Genomic DNA, 23480 nt, shown 5'->3' on the forward strand with positions numbered 1-23480 from the left:
AGAGTTGTTGAAGCCAGGTTAAGAATAGAGGTGATGATCAGCGAGCAGTAGTATGGTTTCATGCCAAGGAAGCGCATCACAGATTCAATGTTTGCTTTGACAGTGTTGATCGAGAAGTATAGAGGTCAGAGACAGGTGGAAAAGAACCTAGATAACTGGAGGTATGCTCTGGAGAGAAGAGGAATGAAAGTCAATAGAACCAAGACAGAATACACTTATGTGAATGAAAGGGAGACAGGCGTAACAGTGAAGCTGCAAGGAGTAGATGTAGTGAACGTAAATACCAGAGCAATGGACAGTGCACAAGAAAGTTGAAGAAGAGTGCAGACAAAATAGAGTGGATGGACAGAAGGATAGCAGCAAGAGTGAGAGGGAAGGCTTAAAAGATGGGAGTGAGACCTGCTATGACATATAGTTTGGAGACAGTGGCACAGAGAAAAAGACAGAAGGCTGAGCTGGATGTGGCAGAGTTGAATACGTTAAGATTTTCATTGTGAGAAGGGACAAGATTAGAAATGAGTCAGAGAGACAACTCAGGTTGAGCAGTTTGGAGAGGTTTGGACATGTGCAGAGGCGGGACAATGGATTTATTGGACAAAGGATGTTGAATATGGAGCTACCAGGCAGGAGGAAAAGAGGATGACCTTATGACCTCAACACAAATCCCAAAACTCAAGCTAATTTCCCAAACTCCCAGACTTTCCTGTCAAAATCAAACAATCACTGCAAAAAAAGCAGTTACCTGTGTGCAAAATCAAACACTGTGGGCAAATCATACACAGCAAGTAATAAATCTATTCACAAAGACCATCTGTTAAACACTACATCAAATAATTTAAGGCACAGTAGCCAGGGCATGTAGTCAAAAGAAAATGTTTATTCCAAGTGTGTACAGGGAAACACTGCCATAGTTGGAGTGACATAACAGTACTGAATGTAGACAAAAAAAGAAATAAAAATTAAAAAAAAAGACATGAAAAGCACAACACTGTAGGACAGGCAACAGGGGAAAACCTTTGTGCTGAATCCAGCCTTCACAGGACTCTACACAACATCGTCACATTAGTGTTCCGTTGCCTCCCTGGCAGTCAAACACCTTTCACCTCCACATAGAGAAAAGCCCCTCTACTGGATTGAGGATGGGACTGTAAGGTGGCTGGAACACATTCATGTAGCGCTGGTTGTTTGTGAACCACTCATGTATCTGGACATCACGGTGACAGTTCACTTTGTCCCAAACTATGACATATACAGGAGGCACTGCTTGCTGATCCAGTTTTTCACGCGTAGTCATGTGATCCTGTAGACTACCCAGGAATGTGAGGAGATGTCCGGCCCCAGGTTAGCATGACGGTGGAGGACCCCCCCCAGTTACCAATGGCTGCACAGAGGGTGACATTGCCACTCCACTGGTCAGGGACTTCCACATGTTGTATGAAAACGGTGCTCCTGTCACTTGCATGTGGTCATTGTTCAATTATGGGGAAAGGGAAGTGCACTTACAAATATATTGTCATCCTGTGGATGGGCACATGGTGTACAATGGTTGCCTGTATCTTATCAGTGATGACTGGTCATGGTCGTCCTCGTCCTCTTCCTCCTTGTCCGCCACCTCTCACATGAGCTCTTCCTCCTCTGCCTCTCTGTACGTGTCTGTCCATTGTAGATGCACATGTGCCACTTGCACACTAAACTGACCTTTATCCTGCCCAGTTTGTCTGGTCACATCATTGGACGCGTGTTCAATTGTGAGTTACTGTGCGTAACAGCTGACAGAGGTGTTGGAGTTGTGTTTGCATTCTGCTGCCAGTGTTTACAGTTTTGCAACAATGTGTTCAGAGACTGTGACTGTGTTTAAGGTTCAGCAGCACAGGTGTGAAGTGTGTTTAATGACTGGAAATGTGTTTGCTTTTGCAAAAAAGATTGATTGAGTTGCAGCGGATGTGTCTAGTTCCTGAATTGTGTTTGCGGTAAGAGTGTGTGATTTGAGAAGTTTGTTTTGGCCTATGTGAATTTGGTTTAGAGAATGGGGTTTAGCATTTCAGAAATACTGTAACAGCTGTAAAATATCTCTAAATTGCACTCACAGCAGTGCAAACTGTAAGGTGTAAAGGAAAGGAAAAATAGAATAAAAAAGTGAACTATAAAATGGTGTCTCCAGATACATAAAGTCGTGAAAAACTAAGTACACCCCATGCTTTAGTAGCTTGTAAAACCATCTTTAGCAGCACTAAACTGAATGAATTGTTTTCTGTATGACTTTATCAGTCTCTCATATCACTGTAGATGAGTATTGCCCCCCTTTTCTTTGAAGCATGCTTTGCTTCATTGAGGCTTGTGGACATTTACTAATGTCCCACCACAGTATTTCAGTCAGATTGAGGTCTGCACTTTAACTGGGCCGTTGCACTACCACGATTATTTTATTTTCAGCCATTTTTCCATATGTGTTGCTGTACATTATAACCAAACATCTCCACTTTAGTCTTGTCCTTTCAAAGCTCATTGTTCCCCATGTCTTGTGGTTTCAGATGCAGCTTTGCCAACCTAAGCTGTACTGCCATGTTCTTTTTAGAGAGAAGAGGGTTCCTCCTGTCAATCTGTCCAAACAAACCATACTTATTGGGGTGGCTGTAGCTCAGTAGGTAGAGCAGGTCACCTACTGATCGGAAGGTCAGCGGTTCGAATCCTGGCTACTCCGGGCTACATGCCAATGTATCCTTGGGCAAGATACTTAACCCTAAGTTGCTCTCTGAGCGTTCTGTCGGAGTATGAATGCGTGTGAATGCTAGTTAATTAAAAAAGCACTTAGCTTAATTAATGATGGAAGTGCTTGTATGAATGGGAGTGCATGGGTGAATGCAAACAGGTTGTATAAGCGCTTTGAGTGCTCTGATTGAGTAGAAAAGCGCTATATAAGAACTAGTCCATTTACCATTTATTCAGTTTTATTCTGATTGTACTGTCATGAACTCCAATATTTAACATGCTAACTGAGGCCTGTAATTGTAGCTCTTGTTTTTGCTTTTTGTTTTGTTTTGTGCAATTTCCCTGAGCATTGTACTGTCTTGTCTTGGGGTGAATTGGGAGATTTGGCAACTATCTTGAATCTATCTTGGGCAGATTGGTGATTCCACTTGAAATGATCCTGTAGTTTATCTTGGGTAAACATTTCCTTGTGTTAATTAAGAATTTTTTTTCTTAATGTGGAATGATGGATCTCACATTGTTTGGAAATGGCTATATATCCCTTCTCAGATTGATGAGCAGCAGCAGATGACCAGTTAATCGAGAGCATTTGAATAGCAGCACCTTGCTGCTACTTAACCTTTTAATTCCTTTAGAAACAGAAAGAGTGTACATAGTTTTTCATACACTGCTTCTGTATTTCACCTTAGTGTTTGTTATATAAATACAGTGTGTAATATACCACGTCACTATTTATATTAAGTTGTATTTATATAATTTTAAACCTGCTAAGGCCATGATTTTTTTTTTAGGTCTTGACATGTTAAACCTTTTTCACATGACTGTAGCTTAAATTAGATGTGTCTTTGCATTATATTCACACAGTTTGTGAATAAAGCTCGCTGATATTAGCTTATATTGGCTCACACTCTCCTCCAGGTGTCTTTTTGGCTTCAAAAAAAGTGACATAGTGGCAGCCATTGTTGAAGCTTCAAAATGCAGAATCTTAAACCAGTGGGTGATATCACAGTGGCTATGTCCATCCACTGTCTTATAGCTTGGAATTTTGGTTGGATATTTCTACTTTTTTACTGTTGCATGTCCTTGCTTGTCCTTGGTACTTTTGCCTGCCACGTTTTGTATTTAGGATAACCTTTAGAACTCAAGTACAAACTGTAATAGTCATGAATGAAAGACTAGGTAAGAGTAATCTTTACAGGAAATATTTCTGGAATTTTTATGTTTTATTAATTACCCAATGCAACTGTCAGATCAGTATTGGAAGTTTACATATCTGTAGACAACTCATGGTTTAGGCTGTAAGAATATGTTTCAGCATGGAATGGATTAATAAACATACAAGTAGTCATAACACGCACACACACATGCACACACACACATGCACACACACACACACACACACACACACACACACACACACACACACACACACACACACACACACACACACACACACACACACACACACACACAAAGCAAAACCAAATAGCACAGTGTTAAAAAAAAAAAAAGACCATACTTGCAGTTACATTAGCTGTGTTTGGTTGCTCAGTGCTCAGTATGCTTGTAATGTGCAGTCCCAATGTCTACTCTTTTTTTTTTTTTCAAAACATGTAATTCAAATGTGAGATAGCACCAAACATGTCTGCGTGAGTGTGTTGTGTCCTTGTGGCATTACTGGATGTAGAGTGGACACAGAATAATGACAATACAGTAACTATGTAGCTTAAATACAATAATTGATACAATACATAGAATACTAAATATAATAAAGCATAGTGGAATGTGATTAAGGCTTAAATTTGTGATCTAAAACAGATTTAAATAGATTAAACATTTGATTATAATGTGGAAGTACAAAAAAAATCATATTTCTTTAGGCAATCATAGCAAAGCTTAATTTACAACTATCAATATTATAAAAGAGCTTTGACAGTGAATAGATTTTTCTATACAAGAAGTCAATGTTTTTAATCTAAATTCACTCTTTGTTATTCTTTCAGTGATATAAAGAGCCCACGATTGTTGTTGAAAGCTGGTCATTCATTTTCACTCTTTCAATGCACATTACAGAACACTTACTGTCCAGTGCAACTTTATATTTTTGGCTTTTTGTGTTTGCATTTCTTAGGGGGGGGGGGCAGTTTCCTGGACCAGGGACTTTACTCTGACAGAGTGGCAAAGCAGTATAGGATAAAAACAAAACAAACAAACAAAAAAAACAAATCAAAACAAAACAAAACAAACAAAAAAAAGTAAATTCTGCTAATGAGTCCCACCTGTTTTATTCTAAAACTTTGTTATAAAACATACAGTACATCTATAGCTGAATGTGGCTCAGTCCTCATCACTGCTGATGAGGCTTTGTGCACACTCATTAGTTCTTGATGAGGTAAAACAGCTGTTTGGTGGTTTAAAGGATGACTCGTCACTGCCCTGCACTGTCACCAGCTGGCAGGAGAACACAAACAGAATTTGTTCTGTCCATTTAGCAGCAACATGTAAAATGAAATAAAACAAATTCCCACATGATGTGATATGTTCTCTCTGCACAGGAAAGAGTCCAGGAATGACAGGAATGTGTTTTGGGAGATGACGTGAGGGGAATCTATCGCTCTGACTTGACCTTGTACCGGAGGACGAGGTAAGTGGCCAGTCGTAGGATGATGAAGAAACTTCCCAGGACAATAAAATCTACATAGAGCTTTGCATCTTCCACGTCTAGCAGCTGCAGAACTTCTTCAGGCTGTTGGAACTTACACACCTGCCCTGGACACTCCAGCTCTGAACGGTTCATCCCATAGATAGACAGGAGGACCCCTTCAAAGCCGTACCTGTGAGAAAGACAAAGTCCATAGAAAAAAAGGAGTCACAATACCTCAGGTGATCTAAATGTGATATAAATGTGTGGAAGGGACAAACCCAATGAATTTTGTGTTGCCAATTCAATGCTGTGCAAAGTGTAAAGATCCCAGAGAAGGACAGTGGCAGTTTGTGCTTTCACTCTGGTCTGCACCAGGAAGATTTGTGGTGGAAACGGTTTAAGATGATATGAGAGTGGTTTTCTGAACTATTTCTTTTTGTCCATATGTTGCCAGTGAACAAAATGAGTTATACACACCTGTCTTAAGTTAACATGAATGAATCAAAGCAACTAACTTAGCAAAACATTTCACATTTTTATTAAAAAACACAAAATATGACTGAATCTTCCAAGTTTTGGTGGCTGCTAATGAAATGAAACATGAATCATTTATTAATCAAAAAATTTCATCCATTTTGTAGGTGTATACCTTAACCCAATTATAGTGCCTTGAGGCTACTGTTTGTTGTGATTTGGTGCTATATAAATAAAATAAAATTGAATTGAATTGAATTGAATTGAACTGAATTGAATTCATGAGGTTTTGGACAATGACACTTTATTTTTTGATAAAGTCAGCATTTCAATTACATCGTAATTGCTTGATTTAATATCCATGTAGGGATATTTTTTTTTACCACTTTCATTTACTATCTATACTTCCCTTACTGCCATCAGAGGCCCATTTAATATTTTGTACTGTATGCTGGGTGGGTCTTTCCCACTGGTAACAACCTTACACATTGCATCATATGCTGGACGTGGCTTTCCCCGCCCATAGCAGTGGGGCATCTATCATTCCATACTATTCCACTGCCAGGGGACTCATTCATTATCTCAATATCTCAATACTTTACTTTCCCCATGGCTAATTACTGGCCTGTTACTAGGGGCCTCTGATGAGTCAGTGCTATTTTCATCTATTATCATTACATATATGGGAATATATATACTCTTGTTGTTCACCTATGTTATTTGTATTGTCACTATTTTTACATTTATTATTTATACTGAGACTATTTTATATTCTGTATGGTCTTCATACCAGTGCATGGAGTTATTATTCTTATGTTTTAGATACCATACACCACTTTTATGGCTTGTGCAAAGTAAGAGAGAGCCCCTTACACACACCGATGTATAGAGTGCTTTATGTTTTCTGGGTCACTGGGGGTGAGGGTAAGACCTGTTATGATATGTTGTATTTCAGCAGGGGTGGGGTGGCTGTAGCTCAGTAGGTAGAGCAAGTCACATAATGATTGGAAGGTCAGTGGTTCGATTCCTGGCTACTCCAGGCTGCATGCCAATGTATCCCTGGGCGAGACCCCAAGTTGCTCTCCGACGCAACCGTTGGAGTATGACTTAGGGGTGGGATTCGATTAAAAAAATTAATCTAATTAATTAGGAGCTTTGTAATTGATTAATCTCATTTAAATATTTAACATGATAAATATTAATTTAAGTTTGGTTGATGAATGAATCAATATACATAAGCTTAAACTTCAAAATTTTGTTTATTTTCCCACCAGTCTACTACACAGACCAACGAAGGGTGGAAATGCTCCTGTGATAAGCAAACTCCTGAAATTAAAGTTAAGCATCATAATTGGATAGTTTTATTCAACATTAATGTCTCACTTAATATAGTTGGAAATTAATAATTTGCTCAGCTGTATTCCTTGATGTTGTTATGCTTGTTTTAACAGCTTATTTTGAATTAAAGACTTAAAATTAAACCACAAAAAGGACAAAAAGTTCGTTCTCCATTTAACCAGCTGCTTTTACACACCTGAGGGCAGGTGACGCTGATATGAAGGCTAGCCGCTCACTTCCGGCCTTTGCGGTCTTTGTGGGCTGCGAAGGACGTGGGCCGGGTCCTTCGAACGATGCGGCCGCTGAATTTTGGACATCGTGCATCGATATAATCTGTATGCCTGGAACTCGTGCACTGAGAAACGTTCCGGGGCAAAGTGCGATTAAAATGCGTTAAAATTTTTAATTCGTTAATTTCCCCCTAATTAATTAATCGAAATTAACGCGTTAAAGTCCCACCCCTAGTATAAATGTTAGGTAATTAAAAGCACTTAGCTTAATTAATCATGGAAGTGCTTGTATGAATGGGTGTGCATGGGTAAATGTAAAACATGTTGTATAAGCGCTTTGAGTGCTCTGACTGAGTAGAAAAGCGCTATATAAAAACTAGTCCATTTACCATTTATCCGACAGGTGTGCTCCTAAATTGGAGTTCCGTAGGCCCCCACCCTCGTGCTCTTCTGGCTACGAGGGGAGAGAGATAAGACTTGGCCGAGTGGAGTAGTACTAACGATGTTATCCTAGCAGATGTTTGAGTAGAAATGTTCATCTTTTGTGACATCTGTCTGAACTGTCACAAACCATGAGATACCCCTATGATCTGTGGCTTTGAGCACGTGACTTAGGAGTGGGCGAAGCCTGGCTGAATAGATGATCAGGTGAGGATTAGGTTTCAAAGGGGTGACGATTCATGCAAAATAATTACGGACAGAGTGGGTTGGAGAAGAGTAATATGACTGTGATGTTGGGTACGGCCGGGGGCTCCTTTTTTGTTTTACTTCTTTCTTTTGCCTGTCCTATACTAACTGCTCAAGGCCACACTCCTAGGAGGCGCTTATTGCTGTCTTGCTCTGTATAACCCTGTGTGAAAAATAAATCCTTGAAACGAAACCTGCTCATCTCCAGTGGTTTTGTTGCAAATTGTGGTTTAATTTGGTCAGTTCTGAGTTGGAGCTAGGCCTTCCTGGGTTAAGGGAAAGGCCCAAAGGGGAAACCTGACCACAACCGACATCCACTGTGATGGTATAAAGCAGGGATCCTCAAATCCAGGCCTCGAGGTCCAGTGTCCTGCAGGTTTTAGATGTGTCCCGCAGGTTTTAGATGTGTCCCTGATCCAACACACATGATTCAAATGGCTGAATTACCTCCTTAGTATGCAGTCAAGTTCTCCAGAGTCCTGCTAAGGACTTCTATATTTGACTCAGATGTGTTGGATCAGGGACACATCTAAAACCTGCAGGACACCGGACCTCGAGGCCTGGATTTGCGGATCCCTGGTATATAGAGAGAAAAGCAATGTGTCATTCATCAAAAACTTCCGGATCTGACTGAATTTACAGTTGTGCCATGATGTTTCCCATAGAGCCACTCACCGTACATAGGAAACATAGGAGCTCCATTGCAGATACTTGGGGATTGTGTCAAAATTCACAAAGAATCCAGAGAACAGCAACACTGGGATAGCAGTAACAGGTCCTACAAATGTGGCTACCTGTTGGAAGATGCAGAGGACATAATTTGTCTTATATATGTTACATCATCCAGGAAAGCTTTTATTAAACAGTGTAAACATGCAGTACCTGTAGTGATGTGGAGGCAGCACCAACCAGTAGGCCAAGAGACTGTGCCACCAGGGCAGTGCAGGTGGACAGGGCTATGAATAGTAGGTAGCGGCTTGCCTCAGGAGGTTGCTCTGTCATCCAGTACACTATGCTGCAGTACATGATGGGGCAGATCACCTAAAATAATTATTAACTCTTGTTCAGTCAAGCAACAGCACTACCCAAACACATATGTTGGTGTAAACTGTGCTGAAGCTAAAATCCCATCCAAACACAGAGGCCTGATCTTCTATCCTAGCTGATCACAATAACTGAAGTACCAATCTTCCTGGGGTTTTTTACTGTGAATGCTGCAAAGCATTCACAGTATTGTTCTTGTACTCCAAAAACCTTCGGTCGCTAAAAACTCAAGCAGCGTTTGGGCTACAGACACCGTTCTGGTATCAAAACGTTCAGCCTGTTCTTGAGATTTATGCTATTATTTTTCTTTTTTGTAACCTTTATACTTTTTAAGATAATGAAGTTTTTATAATCTTCATTTTTGCCATTCAAAATGAATGGGGAAGTTTCAAATCCTTTTCAAATCCTTTCAGGCTTTAAAAGCTAATAACTTCAGCATACTTTCAGCTAGAAAAACCATTTAAGCTTTAAAATGAAGCCAAGCCTTTCAGCTATTCAGCTATTACTTGGTGTTTCAAAATCTTTACGGTATAAGCACAGTGAGCGTTTAAGTTTAAGGTGTTTTTTCAGCCGTTTCAGAGTTTATAATGGTTGTGTATTGCGTTTGCTAGAGTGGGAGCCTGATTAGTAGAGTGGGAGACTTCAAAACTTTCAGGTGGAAAATGTATTTTTAAACTGCCACTGTGTTCACACTCTTTGCGCTACAGCCATCATTTTATGCTCGAAAAGTAGAGCTGCTTCTCTACTTTCAAACAATGTGTCTCTAAACCCTGTCAAATGTACACTTTTTAAACTGTAAGCATTCAAACAGAGGGAGTACCTTCCAACTCCTTCATTAACCTCCATAGTAATTTCAGAGAGGTGATTTTCTCCAAAGCAGAAATGAGCACCTTTTTTAAACTGCTCCCACGGCCACACTTTTGAGCCCATGAAAATAAAACTTACACCACTGTTTAGAGCAGGTCCTTGTGACGCTCACAGTTCAAAAAATTATTTTGATAGGAGCTACGGTTTTTGATTTAGAAGCAGTTATTTGACAGGTGCGCCGAGGCAAATTTGACAGCGTGCATGCATCTCAGCAGGTAAGCAGTGCACCTGGCAGGTGTTTTCAATTGGCGCATTTACAAGCATTCAGCTTGGCAGAGCTCTCCAATATGTATGCATGCAAACCTCACTGCTTGTGTGATGCTACTGTTGGCTCAGAAGCAAACAGAGCAGTTTCAAGTCCCACTTTACTCCAAACTTCAAAAATTTTCCATTGAGCATTCATTCACCAGCTTAAACTCTTTCAGCCAGATTTAAGCTCTTTGGAGCATTTCCTGGCATTTCAGCTAGAGACACCATTTAGGCTTTAAAATGAAGCCAAGCCTTTCAGCTATTCAGCTGTTCAGCTATCCAGCTGTTCAGCAGTTCAGATATTCAGCAGTTCAGCTGTCCAGCAGTCCAGCTGTTCAGCTGTGCTTTGAAATAGAATAACTTCAGCATACATTCAGCTAGAGACACCATTTAAGCTTTAAAATAAAGCCAAGCCTTTCAGCTATCCAGCTGTTCAGCAGTTCAGCTATTCAGCAGTTCAGCTGTTGAAGCTCATTCAGCAAATAAAGTTTCAGCTCTTTGAAGCATTTCTTAGCATTTCAGCTGCAATCTTTCAGCTTGCAGCATTCACAGTGCATTTTCTTCTTCTTCTGTTTTTGTTTTTTGTGAATGGCATTTTTTTTGGAGCAACATGAAACATTTAACCTTTTCTTTAATAAATTCTTGTTCTTCAACATTGTAGGATTGGCCCTGGATGAGACAAAACATTATTTTACACTGTAATCACTTTGTAACAGAACATTTGGAGTAAGACATGAGCTGTTTAATTTGCACTTATAGTTGCTATTCACACAGTCACCATAATCTGCTTGACAAATTAAAAGTTAAAAGTCATATTTTCAGGCCATTCCAAACACTTAAATTTAACTTTATTTCAACCAGGTGCCAATAAACAATTCTCTCCCTAAAAGACCTCTTAATGGTACACAACCGGAGAGGTTAACATTGCGTTAAAAAGTGAAAGTTTAGCAGAAATCTATGTCAGGTCTAGCTGTTGTTCCACAAATGTGTGACTTTTATACATATGACTGACTTTTTATTTGTGATCAGATATCTACAAAATATTCACTCTAGCTACACAAATTAATAAACAGTCTTGTGAAAAACTAAGTACAGCCTTGATCAGAAGTGCTGGCAGTTTTCTGGAGGGATGAGACCAAAGTGGAAATGTTTGGCCATTGTGCACAGCAACACATTTGGTGAAATCCAAACACAGCATATTAGCACAAACATGTCATAGCAACTCCTCCAGTGGAGGAGTTCAAGTATCTCGGAGTCTTGTTCACGAGTGATGGGAGAAGGGAGCAGGAGATCGACAGATGGATCGGGGCTGCTTCTGCAGTGATGTGGACGCTGCACCGGTCTGTCGTGGTGAAGAGGGAGCTTAGTGTAAAAGTGAAGCTCTTGATTTACCGGTCGATCTATGTTCCTACCCTCACCTATGGTCACGAGCTTTGGGTAGTGACCGAAAGAATAAGATCGCGAATACAAGCGGCAGAAATTATTTTCCTTCAAAGGGTGGCTGGCCTCTCCCTTAGAGTAAGGTGAGGAGTGCGGCCATCCGAGAGAGGCTCAGAGTAGCGCCGCTGCTCCTCCACATCGAAAGGAGCCAGTTGAGGTGGCTCGGGCATCTGATTAGGATGCCTCCTGGCTGCCTCTTGGGTGAGGTGTTCCGGGCATGTCCCACCGGGAGGAGGCCCCGTGGTAGACCCAGGACACGCTGGAGAGATTATATCTCTCGGCTGGCCTGGGAATGCCTTGGGGTCCCCCCGGATGAGCTGGAGGAGGTGGCTGGGGAGAGGGAAGCCTGGGCTTCTCTGCTTAGGCTACTGCCCCCGCGACCCGGCCCCGGATAAGCGGAAGAGAATGGATGGATGGATGGATGGATGGATGGATGGATGGATGTCATAGCAACTGTCAAAACAGTGGTAGGTGATGGTTTAGGATTTTTTTTTAAGCAACAGGACCTGGACAATTTGTAGTCATTGAGTCAATCTCTGAATACCAAAACAGATGTGGGGCCATCTGCCCGAGACTGGATCAGTGATCCCAAGCACACCAGCAACTCCACAACAGAATGGCTGAAAAAGAAAATAAGCAAGGTATTTCAATGGCCCAGTCAAAGTCCTGTGCTCAACCTGATTGATATGTTGTGGGTTTACTTTGCTTTTCACAGGACTGTGATAGAGTCCTGTTTTGTTTTTGTTTGTTTTTTTTCTTGTTAGAGTATCTGGCAAATTTTAAATATTAAAAAATGTGTATATTCATATTTATAGATACATGAAATGATGTTGATACTGAGGCTAACTTAAATCAATTCAATTTTATTTAAATAGTACAAATGACAACAACGGTCACCTTAAAGTGTAGATTATACAGTCAAAACTTACTTTTCATACATGCTAATGGGGCATGGAAATAAAGTGGTTAGCAGTGCTGCCTCATAGCAAAAGGGTTCTGGATTGGAAGCTGTTGTTTGTCTGAGAAAATTGCAGAGGTGAAAGACTGTCCCTTTATTTTGCAAATAAATTTAGACACCTTTTTCTAGATTTCTTTTCAACAGTCAACAGCTAGAATTGGTTGTGGAGGAGAGGTCACCAGAGTGGTTCAGGGAGCAGTACTAGAGGACTGACTGGCACACATGCTGGGGCCAGACGATACACACACTGGGACTTCACAGCTGAAGCAGGGCTGAAGTGAGTTTTCTTCATTTGTTTTTTGCAGTTTACTGTGTTACACCCTGCTGTGCACGTTCCAGTGGAACATGCAATTTTTAGTTTATACAGTGTGTGTCTGTGGAGTGGCAAATAAAAGTTCATTGACTGTTAAATCTGGTCCCTGTCTGTGTCCATGCTGAACCCACATATAGTGACGAGCTCTGCTGCCAAATTCCAAAGTTGTATTTTCAAAATCTTTTCAATTATTTTTGTGCTGGGTGGGTTAATGAATGGAACAGATATTAAGTTTGTGCTGATTGGCAATGATCTTTGGAATCATCAATGATCAAAGGGGTAAAAAAAAAATAGCTTGTCAATCTAGGTGATATTTAACTTGTTTCCACTTTAATGCATATTAATGTATACACATTAGAGCTAAAAAAAAAAATCGGCCTTGCTACATGCTTGAATCTCCACATATAATGGACACTTGTGATATGGCCTGGCTGTGTGCCTTCTTTGAAATGAATGTGAGTGTGGGGAGAGGCTGCACTGATCTACCATTGTCAGAATATGAGAGACAACAATATTGTTGATAGACTAATCCAAAAAGTGCCATCATCTACGTAACATTGGAGTACAGTGCTGTGCAGCTAAGTAGATGTATTTCACTGTTTGTCAGCATTCAGGTCATTAGTGAATAAATTCCAACTGCAGCACTGCCAGCTCACCTGGAATGGGATATCAGCCATGGTCTTGGCTAGGTAGTAGGCTTTCAGGCTGTACCAGTAGTTCAGATGCTCCCTCAGGAACACAGACATCTCGAGAGGAACTGCCAGAAACCCAAAAAGTTTATATACATAAATCAATATAAAGCCATATATTATGAGATTTTTATAATAACAGGATGCAAGTCAGTAACCTCCTCTGGATTATACTCACAAGTCAACACAGTAGGCATGAGTGCTCCAAACATGAGGAAGAGCATAGAGAAGAACAGAAATCCAGTGTTGTTAAACACTTTGCTGGCATCATTGCCAATGTTGAGATAGAGCAAACCTATTAACACACCTATGCAGATGTGGGATATCAGTCTGAGGTGGGTCAACACCTGTGAACACAACGACAGCAGAAAAAGCAAACATCCAAGATTAAACTTGATTAAACTGCCTCCTCATTTTAGGCAAGAGCACGTCATACTGGTTCATGATGGCTGTAAGTTTTGACTAGATGTCGCCACCCACCTGGTCTCGACATACAGTTATGAAGGTTCTCTTGAAGAGGATGCAGAACTGTGTTAGTGTACTTGTGGCAAAAGTGTGGCTTTCTATGTGCCTGGCATCCTTGAAAAAATGGAAGAAATTATTATCATTGACTCAAAACAAAAGTATAGCACAACATTTTGCAGTCAAAGATAGATTAGCTGGAATTAACTGGGTAACAGATGCTTTTTCAGGGTTTCTGTTGTTGCCAGAATGTATGGATAATGGATATCTGGAAAACTTCCTATTTGTGCTATATACATTGTTTATGACTGTATCTAAATTGCCCCAAAAATAAAAAATTTTTTTCTGCCAGTCCTTATTTTTATACCATGTTGCTGGTCTCATTTTGGGTGATTTTCTGCTGCTTTGGTGCTGAGTTCAGGATGAAACACAATCATTGACTGGAGAGGTTAAAAAAAAGTTTGACCTTAATAAGGGTAAGGATGTTATGTATTTCTTGTCAACATGCAAATTTTTAAATTTTTATTATTAGGCCCGAGCCTCACGAAGTGATCGGCGAGGAGCCTATTGTATTCGCTCGCGCGAAAAACGAAGCGCGAAGCGCTCGACTTTGACAATGGACCCTCAAACAAGGTAGGTCAGGTCGAACGCTTCTCGAAAACGTATATATGGGGGTAAATGGAACAGGCAATAATTGAAATCGTTAGCATCATCAGCTAGCTTGCGCGACGAAAGTGGGTCAATGACGAGCGCGACGCGCTCGTCATTGACCATGGACCTCACGACAACGTTGGTCGTGTCGAGACGTTTCCGAAAACGTATATATGAAGGTGACTGGAATGGCGCATTATTGGAATCGTTGGCGTTCTCCATTATTATTAGGCCCGAGCCTCCCGAAGGGATCGGCGAGGAGCCTATTGTATTCGCTCGCGCGAAAAACGAAAAGGGGTCAAAGTCGAGCGCGAAGCGAAGCGCTCGACTTTGACAACGGACCCTCAAACAAGGTAGGTCAGGTCGAACGCAACGCGCTCGTCATTGACAATGGACCTCACGAAAACGTGGGTCGCGTCGAGACGTTTCCGAAAACGTATATATGAAGGTGACTGGGTTGGCGCATTATTGGAATCGTTAGAATTGTTCATTATTATTATTCTTATTCTTTCTGAGTAAACGATCGCTAATTTGACCCCCTGAACATATACGAAAAGTCACCAATTTTTCCATGCAAGCCAGGTCTGGTGAAACATTTTGTTTTTTTTTGGCGCCATTAAAAAACTCAAAATAGTGGCGAAACAGCGCCCCCTAGAATTTTGAAATTTTGCATTCCTATGGGAGGGCCGAAAAAACAGTTGCCCACAGAACCACCAAATTCTGGCCAGAAAAAGACCATATGAAGACTGACAAAAAATTACATTATGAAGTTGCCGCCTGACAAACAGGAAGTCGGCCATTGTGGATTGAACTTTGACCCTTGCCGAGTCACCATTTTTGCACACCTCGTATTTGAATCAACTTGTCCTAAGGCGTTTAACCAACCGACACCAAAATCACTCGGGATCACCTAGAGAAGTGGGGCATCAAAAGTTATTCGGGGTTTTATAGAATATTCAACGGTGTTACCATGGCAACCCCATAAATTTGGCCTTCGTTTTTGTCTCTCGCCGCAAATTTTTTTGTGCATTCGTTCGCACAATCTTTGGCCGATCAGCCTCAAAATTTAATAACTTGTTTACTGAACCAGCCTGAACCCACAATTAGGGAATCAAGTTTCTAGGTGCAATAGCGCCCCCTACAGAAGCAAACAAAAATTTGTATGGAGGTCCAGAATTTTCGTTTGTCTGAAACGCATGAAAATTTGTGTCAACATTCTTGACGTCATCCTGATCAAAAAAGCCAATCACACCCATGGTCTATTTTCTAACACGTTGCCATGGCGGAGCCCGAAATGCCCCATTTTATTCTAATGGGAAAAAGCGAAAAATCCCCCATACTAAAGTTTCTGCTTAGTTTGCCCGAAATACATGAAATTTGGTACACAGATTTCTGATGTCAGCCTGATCAAAAAAGTCAATCACACCTATGTCATATTTTGGACGCTGGTCCCATGACGATGCCAAAACTGCCCTATTTTATCCCTATGGGAAAAAATGTGAAATTTCTGCGATGGAAAAATGACCCTTGCTTTCTCAAAAATGCATACAAATGCCTGAAATTTGGTACACGCATTCTCCACATCTCCCTGAACATAAAACCTACAGGTCAAATTACTGTAATGTGTAAGGCGTTGCCATGGCGATGCCCAGAATATGGCATCTTTTTCCTTCAGTTAGCCAATTCATCCATTTCAAAATTTCACATGTAGCAGCCAAAAAAACGGCTAAAACTGGCACGGCTGGAAAAGCACGGTTCAAATCGGCACCAGCGCTTGGGCGGCGGCCGGCGAGGGCCTATTATCGCTGCTTGCAGCTTTAATTCTTATTCTTTCTGAGTAAACGATCGCTAATTTGACCCCCTGAACATATACGAAAAGTCACCAATTTTTCCATGCAAGCCAGGTCTGGTGAAACATTTTGGTTTTTTTTGGCGCCATTAAAAAACTCAAAAAAGTGGCGAAACAGTGCCCCCTAGAATTTTGAAATTTTGCATTCCTATGGGAGGGCCGAAAAAAAAGTTACCCACAGAACCACCAAATTCTGGCCAGAAAAAGACCGTCTGAAGACCAACTAAAAATTACATTATGAAGTTGCCGCCTGACAAACAGGAAGTCGGCCATTGTGGATTGAACTTTGACCTTTGCCGAGTCACCATTTTTGCACACCTCGTATTTGAATCAACTTGTCCTAAGGCGTTTAACCAACCGACACCAAAATCGCTCAGGATCACCTAGAGAAGTGGGGCATCAAAAGTTATTCGGGGTTTTATAGAATATTCAACGGTGTTGCCATGGCAACCCCATAAATTTGGCCTTTGTTTTTGTCTCTCGCCGCAAATTTCTTTGTGCATTCGTTCGCACAATCTTTGGCCGATCAGCCTCAAAATTTAATAACTTGTTTACTGAACCAGCCTGAACCCACAATTAGGGAATCAAGTTTCTAGGTGCAAAAGCGCCCCCTACAGAAGCAAACAAAAATTTGTATGGAGGTCCAGAATTTTAGTTTGTCTGAAATGCATGCAAATTTATGTCAACATTCCTGACATCATCCCGATCAAAAAAGCCAATCACACCCTTAGTCTATTTTCTACCACGTTGTCATGGCGAAGCCCGAAATGCCCCATTTTATCCCTATGGGGAAAAGCGAAATTTCTCCAATACAGAAGTTTCGCCTTAGTTTGCCCAAAATACATAAAATTTGATACACACATTCCTTATGTCAGCCTGATCAAAAAAGTCAATCACACCTATGTCATATTTTGGACGCTGTTCCCATGACGATGCCAAAACTGTCCCATTTTATCACTATGGGAAAAATTGTGAAATTTCTGCGATGGAAAAATGACCATATCTTTTTCAAAAATGCATACAAATGCCTGAAATTTGGTACACGCATTCTTCACATCTCCCTGAACATAAAACCTAGAGGTGAAAAAGATGTAATATGTAAGACGTTGCCATGGCAAAGTCCGGAAAATGGCATCTTTTTCCTTGAGTTAGCCAATTCATCCATTTCAAAATTTCACATGTAGCAGCCAAAAAAACGGCTAAAACTGGCACGGCCGGAAAAGCACGGTTCAAATCAGCACCAGCACTTGGGCGGCGGCCGGCGAGGGCCTATTATCGCTGCTTGCAGCTTTAATTGTGCTTGTTTTTGTGGACACAGCCTTCCATACTGTATTGTTTTTTTCTGTTTTGTGTGTTTATTTATTTATCTTTGGTTATTTGGTTTGGTTCTTCTCAAGTTGTTGTTATTGTTGTTGGAATAGCGTTGCTTCCCTGGGAACAATGACAACAACAACAACAACTTGAGAACTAGACTAGACATCACTTAACAAAACTGTCTCTACTAATTATAAGCCAATCTCCAACTATTTCTTTATTTCAAAAATTCTTGAAAGAGTAGTTGTAAAACAGCTAACTGATCATCTGCAGAGGAACGGTTTATTTGAAGAGTTTCAGTCAGGTTTCAGAATTCATCACAGTACAGAAACAGCATTAGTGAAGGTTACAAATGATCTTCTTACAGCCTCTGACAGTGGCCTCATCTCTGTTCTTGTCCTGCTAGACCTCAGTACAACGTTTAATACTGTTGACCTTAATATTTTATTACAGAGATTAGAGTATGCTATAGGTATTATAGCTATTCACACGATGCAAGCTTCCCCTAGGCAGCATTATTAGAAAGAATTCCATACATTGCTATGTAGTTGATATCCAGCAAGCCAGATGACACACATCAATTAGTTAAAATGCAGGAATTCCTTCAAGACATAATGGCCTGGATGACCTCTAATTTCCTGCTTTTAAATTCAGATCAAACTGAAGTTCTTGTGTTCTTGTGATCCCAGCTGACAAGGCAGTAAGGTGCAGGGTACACCCCGTTCAGGTCACCAGCCTGTTGCAGGGCTGACACAGACAAATATTCACACCTGTGGGCAATTTAGAGAGACCAATTAACCTAACCCCAGTAACTGCATGTCTTCAGATTGTGGGGGGGAAACCCATACAGACACAGGGAGAACATACATGAGTCCACACAGCAAGAGTCCCAGGCTAAGGTGGAATTGAACCCAGACTATCAGATAACTATTCTAACTGTGAGGCAGCAGTGCTAACCACCACACCACTATACTGCCCAGTAACACAAATATTTTTTACAGTGTTGAACTGTGTCTGTTTAAATTTGGTAAATAAACAAACATGATAAAACTCAGCCCTGCTGAACACTGGTACATTAATATTTACAAATAACATTTGTCCATGGAACAATAAAAAATTATACGAGAGAGCGTTGTGAACAAAAACCAAACAAAAACACCAAATGTCTTCTATTCCAAACAGCGAGAGGCCTGGGCCAAGCCAGAATTGAACCCAGACGTAGAAGGCATTTCACCTGTGAGGCAGAAGTGCTAACCATCATGCCACCATGCAGCTGCACATTCAGCCAGTCTGTTAAAACTGGTATAAACTAGATTTTTAGCAGGTGCAAAACTTGATGATATTAAGTTGTTTGAACTCAAACACATGATTACAATAAGATAGACCATCACAAAGTACAGTCTACTCAGCATTAACAAGTAATGTTCACATTCTAGGCAATTTTAAGTAATATGAACTCAATATTTTTAAGTGGAATCAAAATCTGTGTTTACAGTGTAGGATATGTCCTTCAGTACACATATTTAGCATATATATAGGACTACTTTTTTTTTACATTTGTGCAATATTTCTAAAATTAGAAACATCCTTTCTCAGAGTGATGCGGAAAAGCAAAATCATGCATTTATTACTTCTAGGCTGGACTATTGTAATGCTTTACTATCAGGAAGTCCTAAAAGCTTCCTGAAAAGCCTTCAGTTGATCTAAAATGCTGCAGCAAGAGTACTGACAGGGACTAGAAAGAGAGAGTGTATTTCTTCCATTTTGCTTTCTCTTTATTGGCTCCCTGTTAAATCCAGAATTTAATTTAAAATCCTCCTCAAACACAAGGCCTTGAGTAATCAGGCCCCATCTTATCTTAAAGACCTCATAGTACCGTATTACCCCAATAGAGCATTTTGCTCCCAGACTGCTGGCTTCCTCGTGGTTTCTAAGATACTTAAGAGTAGAATGGAAGGCAGAGTCCTGTCTTTTCCCTCTGTGTCTTTGTCACTTGCCTCATGTGTTTTTGTATTTAATTCTATTCCCAGTGTTGCGTCATGTCTGCATTCTTTGTCCCAGTGCCTACTTTTTTCCTGTTTTACTTTGTCAGTCTTTGTCTCTTGTGCTCTGTGTTTAGTTTTGCTTCTTGGTCTTGTCAGTTGTTGCTACCTGCAGCTGTGTTACCCACCTGTTACCTTTTCCCTCGTTAGTCCCAGTGTATATGTTTTTTTCCCTGGTCCCTTGTTGCGTCACACCCTCATGTTTAGTCTGTTTAAGTCACTGCATGCTATGACAGAGATAAGTGTCTTTACTCTCACACATGCTATCTTGGCTAGACCATGGTCTTAATCATACCTGTCAAGTCTCCCGTTTTGGCCGCAAAATTCCCATATTTTCCTTTCTGTCCCGCCATCATCCCATATTTTTATTTTCCCATATTTTTCCCGTATTTTCAGTTTTCAATTTTCAGTTTTTTTTAAAGCATTCCTGTGCCACTCCAAACTGAATTGTCACTAGGTTATCACTAGATTAGTGCCGACAGCAGGAACAACCCCATAAAAACAACTGGACCTCAGTTGGGCTCAGTGTTGCCAACTTAGCATTTTTTTTCCCCATAAAGCGACTAGCGACAGCAAAATTCTCCACTGTCACCATGTTTTGTGTACATAAAGCCTTCTTACTGCATCCCTTCATACACTTTGTAAGCGCTTTGAGTGCTCATATCTGAGTAGAAAAGCGCTATATAAGAACTAGTCCATTTACCATTTACCATTTACTTTAGCATCGCCCAGACCTCAATTCGACTCCATCCTCCAACCCCTGAACCTCACCTAAACACCGAGCCTGCCCACCTGCTCCCTCCGCTTCCATCCCCAGTCCTCGCTTCGGCCTTAATTCAATTCAAATCAATTCAATTTTATTTATATAGCGCCAAATCACAACAAACTGTCACCTCAAGGCGCTTTGTATTGTGGGTAAAGACCCTACAATAATACAGAGAAAACCCAACAGTCAAAACGACCCCCTATGAGCAGCACTTGGCGACAGTGGAAAGGAAAAACTCCCTTTTAACAGGAAGAAACCTCCTGCAGAACCAGGCTCAGGGAGGGGCAGTCATCTGCCGCGACCGGTTGGGCTGAGGGGAGAGAAAGACATGCTGTGGAAGAGAGCCAGAGATTAATATCAATTAATGATTAAATGCAGAGTGGAGTATAAACAAAGTAAATAAGGTGAATGAGAAGAAACAGTGCATTATGTGAACCCCCCAGCAGACTAGGCCTATAGCAGCATAACTAAGGGATGGTTCAGGGTTACCTGATCCAGCCCTAACTATAAGCTTTATCATAAAGGAAAGTTTTAAGCCTAATCAACGTTTGACACAGGCGACAGCGAGTTTTCTTATACAAGTTGGCAACAGTGGCCCAGATAAAGGAGGAGGGTTGCAGTCTCACCCCACAGTGTTTTCATTAAATTTTATATTCTAACATTAAACAATACGGGACAAAATTGATGTATGTAATATAGGTCTAGGCAAAGCTTTAAAGCTATTAAGTTATTTCATAAAGTTTATTTGTAGTTCTAAACATATTTATGGTGTTTTTTCTTCACTTTTTCTCTGTCCAAAGAGGATTTTCCTCTCTCCTGCAGCCTTGATTGCAACTACAGTGCATCCAAATAAACAGTTATGCAAATTAGGCGATGACATCATATAGTGACCTCTATTTTCAGCAGCAGAAAATTTCCCATATTTTTAAATACAAAAGTTGACAGGTACAGTCTTAATAAAGACCGTACCTGCTGCCAATATAAAAACCCTGGGATGGAATGTAGCCAACGGTACAGTGGCTTGCTAAGGTTACAATGAGTCTAGAGTTGTAGTTGCCCTTTCTACTTTCCCTCTGTCAGTTTGTCATTATTGATATAAATGGTGCCAGCATATGCTAGGCACACTGCTTCCTCCTGGCTCCTGCTGCAACTTTTGAAGTCTTTGCATGCTCTTGTAGGTCTTGTGTTTGTCACAGTCATGACCAAAAGTTTTGAGAATGACATAAATATTAATTTACACAAAGTTAGCTGCTTCAGTTTTTATGATGGCAAGTTACATATACTCTAAAATGTTATGAAGAGTGATCAGATAAATTGCAAATAATTATGAAGTCCCTCTTTCTCATGAAAATGAAGTACCCCCCCCCCCCCCCCACCAAAAAAAAAGAAAAAAAGATTTCCACTTCATTTCAGCACTGCCACAAAAAGTACCTACTGACATAATTTCAGCGATACTCTCATTAACACAGGTGACAGTGTTGACGGGGGTCAAGGCTAGAGATCACTCATGTCATGCTGATTGAGTTCGAATAGCAGATTGGATGCTTTAAAAGGAGGGTTGTTCTTGAAATCATTGTTCTTCTTCTTTTTTGGAATTGGTTACCCGCAAGGAAACATACAGTCTTCAAAGACAAAGTGATTCGGCTTTGGGACCGGGGCAACACCAGTGCAAACCTTGCTCAGGAATGGCAGGAATGGCAAGAGGCAGGTGTGAACACATCCTCTTGCACAGTGAAACAAAGAATCTTGAAGTTGCTTCTCAACCAAAGGAGTGAGCTTACTCACAATTTTGCCAAAGAACACAGCCATGAATAAAGAACAGTACCAAAACATCTTAAGAGAACAATTTCTTCCAACTGTCCAAGAACTGTTTGGTGAAGAACAATGCCTTTTCTGGCATGATGGAGCATACCATAAGGCAAAAGTGATAACTAAGTGCTTCAAGGAACAAAACACTGAAAATTTGGTTCATGGAAACTCCTCAGACCTTAATTGTAGTGAGAACTTGTGGGCAATCCTCAAGAGGCAGATTGATGAACAAAACCTAACAAATACTGACAATCTCCAAGCACTGATTATGCAAGAATGGGTTGCTATCAGTCAGAATTTGGCAGAAGTTGACTGACAGCATACCAAGGCTAATTGCAGAGGTCTTTAAAAGGAAGGACCAATACTGCAAATATTGACTCTCTGCATAAAATTGATGTACTGTAATTGTCAATAACAGCCTTGGAAACTTTCAAAATGCTTCTCATTATACTTCAGTATACCATAGAAACATTTGTCAAAAAAGATCTAAAAACAATGAAGCAGCAAACTTTGTAAAAATTGTTACTAAAAAATGTTAGATGAGTTCGAATCTCAGCGATCTAGACCTGAAGGTAAAGGTCAGAAGTCAAGTTCCACAAAAACTTTAAAATTTGCCATAACTTAAGAATAATGTAAACCAGGATGTCCAAATTCACACCATAGCTGCATCTACTAAAATCTGAGATGAATTCAAATATCAGTGACCTTGATGTTAATATAAAGGTCACAAGGTTAAATTTCACAAAAACTTTAACATTCCACAAAAACATTGCCAAAATTCACACCATAATGCTTAGCAGAAGCATCTATTTATGTGAATTTGAACATCCTAGGTGAGATCATTCTTCAATTATGGCCAATGATAATGTTTTTGTTCAAGTTTGCTGAGATTTGAATGAGCTTTTTTGAACTGAAAAATTTAGTAGATACACATATGATGTGAAT

At 40.5% G+C, this 23480-nt stretch overlaps 1 protein-coding gene across 1 annotated transcript in view; it reads right to left on the bottom strand.

Annotated features, from left to right (window-relative positions):
- Nucleotides 1-4748: 4748 nt before the first annotated feature.
- The window catches only part of LOC115790798 (ATP-binding cassette sub-family G member 4-like), a 55946-nt gene continuing 37214 nt past the window's right edge, over nt 4749-23480 (bottom strand). Inside the window, exons 9-14 of the mRNA XM_030744745.1 lie at nt 14123-14221; nt 13821-13989; nt 13610-13710; nt 8965-9123; nt 8758-8876; nt 4749-5543 (exon numbers count right to left, since the gene is read on the bottom strand). Coding sequence (XP_030600605.1) covers nt 5318-5543; nt 8758-8876; nt 8965-9123; nt 13610-13710; nt 13821-13989; nt 14123-14221 — 873 coding nt within the window. The 3' untranslated portion in view covers nt 4749-5317. The remainder of the gene's footprint in view (nt 5544-8757; nt 8877-8964; nt 9124-13609; nt 13711-13820; nt 13990-14122; nt 14222-23480) is intronic.

This window comes from Archocentrus centrarchus, chromosome 13 (assembly GCF_007364275.1).
Source record: "Archocentrus centrarchus isolate MPI-CPG fArcCen1 chromosome 13, fArcCen1, whole genome shotgun sequence".
Taxonomy (NCBI): domain Eukaryota; kingdom Metazoa; phylum Chordata; class Actinopteri; order Cichliformes; family Cichlidae; genus Archocentrus; species Archocentrus centrarchus.